The 12192-nt window shown below is 44.2% G+C and overlaps 1 protein-coding gene across 1 annotated transcript in view; it reads left to right on the top strand.

Moving 5' to 3' along the window:
- The first annotated feature begins 4245 nt into the window (after nucleotides 1–4245).
- SYN1 (synapsin I) overlaps nucleotides 4246–12192 on the top strand; it is a 30052-nt gene continuing 22105 nt past the window's right edge. The window contains exons 1-5 of the mRNA XM_005871021.2: nucleotides 4246–4256; nucleotides 8353–8410; nucleotides 8513–8604; nucleotides 11033–11189; nucleotides 11364–11453. Coding sequence (XP_005871083.1) covers nucleotides 4246–4256; nucleotides 8353–8410; nucleotides 8513–8604; nucleotides 11033–11189; nucleotides 11364–11453 — 408 coding nt within the window. The remainder of the gene's footprint in view (nucleotides 4257–8352; nucleotides 8411–8512; nucleotides 8605–11032; nucleotides 11190–11363; nucleotides 11454–12192) is intronic.

The following is a 12192-nucleotide window of genomic DNA, read 5'->3' as shown; positions in this document are numbered from 1 at the left end:
GGAGCAGTTATCAGGCACCTGTTGTGTACCTCCTTCCCAAAAGCCTTGGCTTCAATGTATCCTGTGAACATTTGAGAACCTAATGTGCCTTTGCCCCCCCCCCCAACCCTCTCGCCAAAGGCCTTGTCCTCTAATGAATCTTCTGAGCATTTATCAAGTACCTGCAGTGTACCTCAACAGGAGTCCTTCCCCAAGACCTTTGGCTTCCATGAATTTTGTGAACATTCATTGAGAGCTTGACATGTATCTTGTGCCCTCAACCCTTGCCCTAAGGCCTTTTCTCTAATAGATCTTGTGAGTATATATATCCAGAGTGAGTTATGTGCCCACCCCAGCCCTCTCCTCAAAGACCACCTAAACTGTGAACATTGATTGAGTGCCTGCTGTGTATCCTACCCCAGTTTCTCACCAAAGGTGTTGCCTTTAATGGATCTTGTAAGCCTTTATTGAATGCCCTCTGTGTGCCCCCAACCTCAGGCCCCCTCTCCAAGGGCCTATTTCTCCAAAGAATCTAGAAACCATTAATTAAGTGCTTGATGTATGCCCCATCCCCAAGCCCCTTTCTCAAATGTATCATTTTCTTCAAATTAGTTCCATGATCATTTTTGAGCCTTCTGAGTGTGATATATCTTCAGACTCTCCCCCAAATCCTTTTCCTACAATGAATCTAGAAGGCATTTATTGAGTGCCTCTTTTATCCCCCATCCTCCAGCTACTCCTTCAAAGACCTTTCCTTTCATAGACCCATCTAGCACTTATCAACTGCCTACTGTGTGGTCCTTCTCTAAAGACTCTTTCCTCCAGTGTATTCAACAAGCATTTATTGAGTGCCTGCTGTTTACCCCAAACCCTTTCCCCAATGCCTTTCTTCCAGTGGCTTCAATCTGCATGTATTGAGCACCTTCTGCATGATCCAAACTTAGACCCTGTCCCTAAAGGCCTTTGCCTCCAATTAATACAGTAATCAGATATCTGGCACTGTGTGCACCATTTCAATCCCTTTTCCAGAGCCCTTATCTTTTTAGTCACTCCTTGGAGCATTTGTGGAGCACCTGCTGTGCACCTGATTCTGTGCCTTCTCCACAAAAGTCTTTCCTCCCCATGGATGGAGGATCCCCACTCCCCTTCCCCAAAAGATTTTTCTCCAATGATCCAGTGATTATATACCCATCCCTAGCCCTCCCTCCCCAAATACCATTTCTCTGAGTGGATTCAGTGTGCATTTATTCCCTGTCTGCCAAGTGCTCAATTCTAATCACCTTCCCTCAAAGGCCTTTTCCTCCAATGAGAGCATGTATGGAGTCACTTCTGTATACTCTATGTTCACACCTCCTCCCCAAAGTCCTTTTCTTTTAGTGGATCCAGTGAGCATGTATGTGTGTAGGGAGGATGTGCCTGTTGTGTGTAGGGAGTACATTCTCCTTCATTACTCTTAGGAGAACCTGCACCGATCATAAGCCTCTCTCCAGGGTCCTTCATTTGATAAGTCTAGAGCCCAATTTTTAAGGGTTACCCCCTTTCCACTCCCTTCAATGTCCTTGGGATTCCCTCTCTCACTCTTAAGTCGATACCCCAAAGGGTCTTCTTTCTATTTAAGCCACTAAACGTTTATTGAGAGCCTACTATATAAAGGTCATTCCAAATCTGGAAGTTTTGCCCCTGTCTCAAGTGCTACCCACCCCCAAGGGGTCTACTTCAGTCTAAATATATTGATTACCAGTTCTTTACTATTTAGATAACCACACCCCCAGGAACCCTTAGCCAGCAGCCTTTCTATTCAGAGCCATTTATTCATTCTATAGATATTAAATGCATACTTTTCATGTGTCAGAGTGTGGGAGGCATTTATTAAGCACTACTATATACTAGGACAACCCCTCCTTCACTTCTTCCCTCTAATCCTAAACATAAACTGGATTCTCTATCTTTTCCTCTATTTAACACCACAGTTCTTTAATGAGCACTTATTGTATACTTCTAAGAACCCCTTATTCAATGCCCCTTCTCCTACCCCTCTTGTAGCCCTAATTCCCCTTTCAATAATCTTCACCCTGCCTTCCACACTACACAATCCTGAAAGCTCTTAATGTGCACCTATTATATTCTGGCCAGGTCCCCTCCCCCACTTAGTAACCATCTTCTCAACTGCCCCTTTCCCCAATTAATCCAAAAGTCACTTATCAATCTCTTACTGTATTCTGTTCAAACAGCCACATTCCCATCCCTGCAGCAGGCCCTCCCAGTCTTTTCTCCAACAATCCATAAAGCATTTGTTGAACACATGGTATAATTCCTTCACCAACACCCACTCACACAGATGCCATCTTTCTGGCTAAATTTGCTCCATTGACGTCAACAAACCTTCATGAGGCCCCTTCTGAATATTGCTAACCACCCTCCTTCAGACTTCCCTTCTTCACTCTGACCCTCCAGGCAGGTGCTTTGCTGCTTTTTTCTTCATTCCAGCAAGCATTTATTAATTACCTATTGAATATTGACAAGACCTTTCTCCTGTCCATAATCACAACTCTAGTGTTTATCTTTTTTTCTTCTAGTTTGTCCAGCAAACATTTATTGAGAACCTGCTGAATTCAGTGAAAGATTCTTCTCTTCCCCTTCTGCATCCCAGAACCACCTCCCCTTTATCCCAGCAGCTGCTCTAGTCTTTTCTTCCAGTCAATCTAGCAAATATTTATTTGGTATCTACCATAGGTGGAGCAGAATGAATAAAAAGAGAGACCCTGTGTACACCAGGCTCAGTGTGAGGAACAGATACCTCTGCATCACCAACTTGCAGACATTCATGCAAGTTTTAGGGATCTCAGCCTGGAATAAAGGAGGAATTGTGCAAACTCTATGGGATTATACACCTAAGTACAGTCTGACACCCTTCCTGCCAAACTTCACCACTCTCATTCCTTTTTGGGTCTTGAGTTCTCCATGATTTAAAGTTGAGACTCATCTACCCTTTTTAGAGATAATTTAGTCCAGCGTTTTCCAAACTGTGGGCCACCTATTTATTGGCTTGTGACCAGCATTTCATTTGCTTCATGAAGTAGGATAAATGAAAATAGAAAATAAAAGAGTATATTGCACATAGTAAGTGGAATTATTATTTAGTAAAACTGTTACTCCAATAAGAAATATAATCAAGCCCTAACCAGTTTGGCTCAGTGGATAGAGCGTCAGCCTGCGGACTGAAGGGTCCCAGGTTCAATTCCGGCCAAGGGCATGTACCTTGGTTGCGGGCACCTCCCCAGTAGGAGGTGTGCAGGAGGCAGCTGATCGATGTTTCTGACTCTGTCCCTCTCCCTTCCTCTCTGAAAAAATCAATAAAATATATTTTTTAAAAAGAAATATAACCAATAATATATGCCATATATTGTATATGACATATACTATATAATACATCTATTATATAATGGGTTTATAGTATATAATGCATATATGTGTGTGCTTTTCTTCATGAAATGAAATAAAATAGAATAGGAAACTTCAGACTCCATTGCACATAGTAAAGATAATTATTTACTGAAACTTTAATTCTGATTACCCTATATAATAAAAGTCTAATATGCAAATCGACTGAACTTTGGTATGACTGGTCGCTATGATGCGTAGTGACCACCAGGGGGCAGACGCTCAATGCAGGAGCTGCCCCCAGCCCACAGGCCCCAGGCCAGCCAAGGTGGGTGCCAGTGGTCCCCCGCCATCACCCCTTCAGTCACCCCACAGATCAGCACTGATTGCCAGCCAGGCCTAGGGACCCTGCCCATGCATGAATTTCATGCACTGGGCCTCTAGTATATGTATATTTAAACACATTCTACTATACATTCTGGATACATCTACACATAATATGTAATATGCCATATATTGTGTTATATATTGTATAAGACATCCTATTTTATGTTTGCTGTATAACATATTATATGTGTCTTATATAATATGTGTTACATATATAGGGTGGGTTATTATGTAAATATTTATATAATGGGTTATATAAACTATATTTATTATCATGGCTTCTTTTATGTGACTTCCCTAGAAGTAGATCTTGAGGCTGAGATTTGCATGCAGATTTCTTGGGGAGAGCTCTGAGGAACAACACCTGTTGCGGGGGAGGTGTAGGGGAAGCAAGAGTTGGCAGAGGGAAAGGTTGAGCTATGATGCAGCCATGACAGAGGCCTCAGACGATCCTCTGGGGAGCTCTGGAGCTGGGAGGACACTCTAGAGTTACCCCCAATGGAGTTGAGGTACCCATGCTTCTGAATTCCTGCATCAGCCCATCATTGACCACAGGCTGTCCCCTGGGAGGAGGAACAATCTTGGGGAAGGCAAATTCGTGCTACAGAGGGCAATTCCCAGGGCGGGACAGCACTGTGAGGCTTCAACAATAGCTGTTCCAGGAAGCTGGGGGATAGATGGGAAGGCCTGAGGAGAGGGCGTGAGGATCTGGATGGAGCACACAGTCTACCCTTTGTACTACTCAGATTCACTTGCTTCTTAGAGTAAGTTCACCCAATCTGAGAACAGCATTTCCAGGATTGTAATTGACCTTGTTTTCTGGGAGAAACCTGAAAGAGCATGGTTGGTGGGATGAAAGACAGCCTCCACTGCCACAGTTGATAAATGCAGCATAAATAAATGATATGCATTGTCTTCTTCTATACATTCTAAATTCCCCTCACCCTCAGATGGAACCTCTCTTGGTCTTGGTGGCTTACCTGGTGCATGATCCATTCCCTCATCCTTGAGAGATCTCTGAGCCCTTGAGAGATCTCTGAGCCCATGCTCTCCTCAGGCTGTGGCTGCTATTCTTGTCCCTCTACCATCAAAGTTAAGCAAAGAATACCAACAGATACCCAAGCAGATCACCTAGGTTCCTCCATGCCCCCACTGTAACACCAGCCCTGCCCCTTCTGATGATCAGGGTCATGTACCCCTGCCCAGATAGTGACTCCTCTTCATGTCCATTGGCATGCAAAACCTGAAGTGTCCAGGTAGCACTCAAAACTTAGAATGTAATGGGATTCTTGCTGTGTCTCCTGGTAGTAGTGTCCCCCCTGGAGAACCAGGACCTCTAACCTTGCAGAGCTCTGAGGAAACAGGAGACACACATTCCAAAAGTGGATCACTGAGATTGATGGTAAGCTGGGCCACTCTACTTTCACCTCTGGGTTCCCAGACCCATGTATTTTACCTATTAGAAACACAGCACAAACAATGGTCATTGATTTAGGGTGTACACTGGGTTTTGAAGGATGGTGCCCCATTCGTTCACGGTATCACCTCCAAGCTGGGGTCTTAGCTGTGGCTGCAAGAAGTTGTTCCATAACAATGAGGCCAGCAACTTCTGGGTGCTGTGGTATATAGGTCATCTGTTGAGTCCATGGTCATGGGCCCACTTTTGCACCTCCTTTCATGATTGATGTAATGTTTTGTGGGATCCCATACTGTGTAAGCCCTTGAACAGTGATGCTGTCTCAGGTCCTGCAGTCAGGAAAGGCAAACCCATACATAGAATATTCCAGTCAAAATTAATCATTACTCTTTCCAGGGTGGAAGAGACCACAAAGTAGCTGGTTGGTCTTCTTGAGTGATGCTGCCATGTCAGGGATTCAATATTGGTCTCTGTTGCTGGCAGGTTGAATATTCTTCAATAATTCTGTAGACCCTCACATATAGCTTCTATCTCTGTTCCTCTTGCCATTTCGTGCATGTGCTCAGCACTGGGGCGACTGATTCAAGAGGCTGGCTGACATCATCTAGCTGACTCATTCTATCTACCTGATTGCTTAGTGCCACTTCTGTGGCGGATGCTGTCTGGTGGGTGTTAAAATACAATACAGAGATCTTTTCTCCTCTTTCCACTTCATCTCCACTCCCATATGTCCACCCACATTTTTGTGTCCCAGACCTCCTTGTTCTAATCTTTCAATATATTTCTTTCAAAGCCTCTGACAAATCAGCCAAGCCATTCACCACCAGTGAATAAATATATATTCTAATCTTTGGCCACTTCTTTTTCCCCAAAAAGTAGATGGCCAAGGGTACAGCTCACAGCGTTGCCCATTGGGAGCTCTGAATGGGACTATGGTGCAGCCACTGTCCATTTTTGTCTTCCACCCACATACCAAGGCAATCTATTTGTGAAGCAAGCTCAGACTTTTTCTTCCTTTATCCACTGGTTGGATAAAGGAGTCCCCTTAGTGAGCTGAGGGAGGCAGTAGCAATAAGGTGGATGACATGGGCATCTGGGTTACCTGCTCAGGCAGCTTGCCTGGTATCCTGGCTGCTGGACCCATCTGACTGTATTACTTGGCAGGCCTGGCAGGATCTAGCTTATAATGGACACTTCTGGGTACACAGTTACTTGGTACCCCCTGGTCAAGTAACTGTGTATCAGGGCCCAATATTACACCAAGATTTGTTTCTCAAGAGGCGTGTAATTCTATGCTGCAGATGGCATGGCCTTGCTCCAGGGCCCCAGGGGCCTCCCACTCGAGCTTCTCTTAAGCTTCACATTGTATCTTTTTCCACTGTTGACACCTCCAGTGTCATAGGATCTGATGGATCAAATGGCCTGAGTGGCAGGACTGCTTGCATCACAGCCCGGAGCCGCTGCCGAGCACTTGGAGTCAACACAGCCTGCCGGGGCTATCTGTGCTCCACCCCTGACAAATGATGGTTTCACGTTGCCTGCTAGCTGCCGGGTGACTCAGCTCCAGAATAGCATTAGAGTCTTTGTCATTTGACGTCTCTGGCCCACTGTTTTAGGTTGGGTTCTCTGGAAACCAGTTTGGAAGCAGAATTTTGCATGTGGGAAGCTCATTGCAGAGTGCCTTTGGGATCAACACCTACCTGTAAGGAGGACAGGGTTGGGCAGACAGAGAAGTTGGTCCACAATGTGGTTGTATCAGAGGCCTAAGCTGGTCCTAGGGGGAGCTCTGGGGCTGGGAATAGTCCTTAGGAGTCAGCCTATATTGAGGCAAACAGGCAGCCTTTGTCCTCACTGAGACCAGATATAAGCCACGCGCTGCCCGAAGTAGGTATAACCTTGGCTAAGGCAGTTCCCTGTAACTAAGACAGTTCCCAGTTGGACACAGCCGTAAGCTGTCAACAACTGATATTCAGAGGGCATTGGCCCTGAAGAGAAGATCTGAGCAGAGTACCCACTATACTTATGGGGGGAAAAGTTTAAAAATAGTGATATAGTTTGCACTTGTCATCATTTTATTTTTAAAAATGCACATATCTAAAAAAGATTCTCTTCCAGCACTTGTGTGGGGTCATTGTCAGTAATGGAGGGTGTGTGTGTGTGTGTGTGTGTGTGTGTGTGAGAGAGAGAGAGAGAGAGAGAGAGAGAGAGAGAGAGAGAGAGAGGAAATAACTGTGTTTGAGGTCTTTGGGCATGTCATTCAAGGCACAAGGGCCTGTTGCATTGTGTGTATGTGTCAGAGACCCTGATTGTGTGCATGTCAATGACCCCAGGAGTGACTTCTCCCCTTGTCTCATGTCTGTAAAAAATTGGGGATAAGCTTCTGTCTGTGGAGAAGCTTATCAGGTAGGAAATCCTGGGCCTGGGGGAAGAGGCCACCGGAAACCTAGCCCTGCTGGGGATGGGCATAGGGACAGTGACATAGCAGTTCATGATGTGCCTACTTGCTGCTCCTACCCCTCTTCCCTCCTATGGTTTCCACTCATCCTCAGTTGATTCCCCCCACCCCCACTGTTGCAGTCTCCAGCTTCTGTGGAACCACCACCAGCCTGCACCCCTCAATCTGCTCCTCCTTTTCTGATACCCGTGCCCCCACCCATGGCTGTTCTGTCCTTCACGGCACACGGCCACACATGGTGAATGCACTCCTCCTTGGGAAAGGGCCAGAGAACAGAGAGATGCTTCAGGCTGTATAAGCAGATACAGGCACTGAGCCATACCCAGGCACACGTCATATGTTTGTACTTTCTAAGGTTCTCTGCCATTATAAACTCCATGCAATTTCAAAGTATGTTACAGTTTACAAAGCACTCCTCATTTTTCGGAGCTTTCCAAAAACATTTATGATAGCAGTGTTGCAAGCAGACCATACTTTAAGAAATATCTGCTCTCTGGGGTTTAAGGACTTTTTTTAAAATTTGTAGTGTTCTTTGACATTTACACACCTCCATGAGGAATACTTTATTGTTCACAAAGCACTGTTTGAGTTTTCAAAGTATTTCAACCATCATAACAATCACTGTATGGTTTCTCTAGAGACGCTGCAGGGGCAAAGGGGTCAAAGGACTGGCCTGGGTTTTGTCTTCCTGAGATTTGAGCATTGATAGATGTGTTCTGCTTTTCCTCTACAGGGCGAAATACTTCAAAGGGAAAAAGCTCCATGGAGAAATTGACATTAAAGTAGAACAGGTTAGTTGCGACAGGTGGACCTGGGGATCAACTGTCCGGATTGCAAACTGAGTGGTCATTTTTGTGTGATGTGAATGAATCACGGATTTTTTTCCTTTCCAGGCTGAATTCTCTGACCTCAATCTTGTGGCTCACGCCAATGGTGGGTTCTCTGTGGACATGGAAGTTCTTCGGAATGGGGTGAAGGTTATGAGGTGAGTACAAGAAGGGTACCTTGGTGTTATGGGAGAGGTATAAGGACTCCCTTAGATCTGAGGGAGAATCTTCACCTCTGCACCCATCCTTCTGTGAGCAAGAACTTAGGCACATTACAATAGACAAGCCATGGAAACAACTTAAGTGTCCATCGATGGACAAATGGATAAAGAAGATGTGAGATACACACACACACACACACACACACACACACACACACACCCCACAGGAATATTATTCAGCCATGAGAGAGAAGGAAATCCTGCCATTTGTGACCACATATATGGACCTTGAGGACATTATATTAAGTGAAATAAATCAGAGAAAGACAAGTACAATATGATATCACTTACATGTGAAATCTAAAAGAGCCAAACTCATAAAAATAGAGAGTAAAATGATGATTACTAGTGGCTGGGGACTGGGAGAATAGGAGAGATGTTGGTTAATGGTACAAACTTGCAACTGGTAGATAAGTCCTGGAGATCTAATGTACAGTAAAGTGATTATAGGCAACAATATTGTATCATAATCATCAAATATTCTAAGAAACTAGATCTCAATTATTCCACCACAAAAATGAAAGGATAATTGTGACATAATAGATGTGCTATCGCTGCAATGACAATCACATTACAATATATAAATGTATCAAATTAACACATCAGTTGTACACCTTAAATTTACACAATGCTATCTGTCAAATATATTTCCATTAAAAAAAACTTAAGCACAGAATGTGGGAGATAGCTTCTCTTCTGAAGAAGAGTCAAGAATCCCAGCAGACCACAAAGCAACTTTTCAATTATTGATTCAAAAATTATTTCTTGAGTATCCACTGTATACCAGGTGCTGCTCTCAGCATTTTACATTCAACAGACATTTATTGAGCACCCTTTGTGCCCAAGCACTGTTCTACATGCTGAGGACCTGGCAGTGAACAAAACAGACTCCCCAAAGACCAAAAACCCACAAAATCTCTCTGCCCTCATGAAGCTTACATTCTACTGAGAGATACACACAATAAACAGATTACTTTAAAAATGTAAAAGTGATAAGAAAAATATATAGCAGCAAAGGGATTGTTGGCTAGTGGAGTGATGGGGTCTTTCCCGCATCTGCAAGGGTTCAAGGAATCTGGAGAAAGGCTGTGCATAAATTAAGACTAGAGAAGAAATATGAATTTGGAAGGCATTTCGGGGTGCCAGACAGAAACTTAGTTCTAGTGACTAAACTCTCCGAATCTCCGGACCCACGGCTTTTTATTCTCACATTTTGCCCTATAGCAAAGCAGATACACATCTCCAAGGTAAGATTTGGTAAACAATAAAGTATTATCAGGTTGGGGAACTGCCCTCAGCTGTCTGGCAGCAGGCAGTAATATGCAGATCTTCAGCCCTGCTGAAGGTGTCCATCAGCCTTCTGATGAACTTCTTGCATAATTATAACCTGCTGGAATTTGCTTCCAGCAGTGGAGGAGTCTGAAATTTGGATAAGGTGGACCACTAGTTTAAGAGACATTTGAGGAAGACCTAAAGGAGGTGAAGGAGAGCTACATGCAGGTAAAGGGTGTCCCAAAATTCACGGTTATGTATGAAATAGCATATCAGGTAAATGGCCTCCATAGCTTTGCTAGCACATACACACTCTTTTGTTATTGCCTGAGCAGCCTCATTTTCAAAGAAGAATGGTCCGATGATGCCTCCAGCCCAAAATCCACACCAAACAGTGACACGTTGTGGATGCATTTGTTTCTCAACAATCACTGGTGGATTTTCTGAACCCCAAATGTGACAATTTTGTCGATTAACCAAGCCATCAAGATGAAAATGAGCCTCATTGAAATTCAGCCACATTTATGCAAAACGGTCATGGAAAATTTCAACAAAAGAGTGCGTATGTGCCAGCAACGCTGTGGAGGTCATTTACCCGATATGCTATTCCATACATAACCCTATACTGTATACTTTATGAATCAATAAAAATTTACAATTTTAAATCATAAACCTGTGTTTTCTATCAAAATTACTTCTTGCGTGAATTTTGGGACACCATTTATCTAGGGAGAAAATGTTTCAGGCAGAGTGAACACCTGTGTAAAGCCCCTGAGGCTGGACTTTATTCTGGGCAGCATTCTTTGAGAACAGCTAGTAGTCGGAGACATTGTGACCCAGGGGGCTGTCAGAGCTGAGTAGGTAAGCTGGAAGCTGACCTGGTGAGGAGAGGAGCCGGTAGGAAAGGCTTCAAGGGGTCACCAGATGAGGAAAGGGTGCTTGTGGGGGAAGAACAGCTTGCGCATGTGTGCTGAGGTGAGAAGCCACTTCACAATTGTTAGGAGCTGTGGACATATGGAAACTTGCTCTTTGTTGTAAGGGTGGTGGGAAGCTTCTGGGGGGAATCCTCAACACTCCTACCCCTGCACCCCAGGTCTCTGAAGCCGGACTTTGTGCTGATTCGTCAGCATGCCTTCAGCATGGCAAGGAATGGAGACCACCGCAGTTTGGTCATTGGGCTGCAGTATGCTGGAATCCCCAGTGTTAACTCTTTGCATTCTGTCTACAACTTCTGTGACAAGCCCTGGGTGGTAAGTGACAAGAAGGGTGTTATTGGCAGAAGGACTATCTCATGAATGCATGCGGGAGCTCAAAATCACTGTGATTTGGGGGGAACTGAGGGAGTTTGGAAGTTTGGAACCTCCAGCTTGGAGACTCCCTCCAGGCGAAGGACTTGCTTGACTTGTCTTTCTTGACTTTCATAGTTTGCCCAGATGGTTCGACTGCACAAGAAACTGGGGACAGAGGAATTCCCTCTAATCGATCAGACCTTCTACCCCAATCACAAAGAGATGGTGAGTCTGGGGGAAGTAGAGTGGGCAAGAGGGGAAAGCATCATGCCTACTACAATAGTTGCCAATGGATGTGTACCAATGGTACACTATCAGAGAGTGGCATGTGCTGTGGAGAGTGAAATTGCTTTGGGAAGGGTTTATTAATACAGTGAATTTACTTATGTGGTTACAAGTGTGATTTGTATCATTGATCCTGTAATGTATAGTATCTATTCTCACCAGTACTAAAAATAGATTTCTAGCCGAACCGGTTTGGCTCAGTGGATAGAGCGTCGGCCTGCAGACTGAAGGGTCCCAGGTTCGATTCCGGTCAAGGGCATGTACCTTGGTTGCGGGCACATCCCCAGTAGGGGGCGTGCAGGAGGCAGCTGATCGATGTTTCTCTCTCATCAATGTTTCTAACTCTCTATCCCTCTCCCTTCCTCTCTGTAAAAAACCAATAAAATATATAAAAAAATAAAAAATAAAAATAGATTTCTAATATAAACTGACAGAACTAATATAATGAATCAGATTATATTACATATAGAAATTAAGTTATTGTTTCTAACATTATCAAATATTCCTCTTGATATAAATGTTACCAATATTTCATATTAGGATTGGCAATAAAAATTATCAGTAGTTGCCCTAACCGGTTTGGCTCAGTGGATAGAGCATCAGCCTGCGGACTCAAGGGTCCCAGGTTCGATTCCAGTCAAGGGCATGTACCTTGGTTTCGGGCACATCCCCAGTAGGG

The sequence above is a fragment of the Myotis brandtii genome, unplaced genomic scaffold, assembly GCF_000412655.1.
Source record: "Myotis brandtii unplaced genomic scaffold, ASM41265v1 scaffold327, whole genome shotgun sequence".
Lineage (NCBI taxonomy): Eukaryota > Metazoa > Chordata > Mammalia > Chiroptera > Vespertilionidae > Myotis > Myotis brandtii.
Note: the sequence above shows the minus strand (reverse complement) of the source record. Positions and strands in the feature narration are given on the sequence as shown.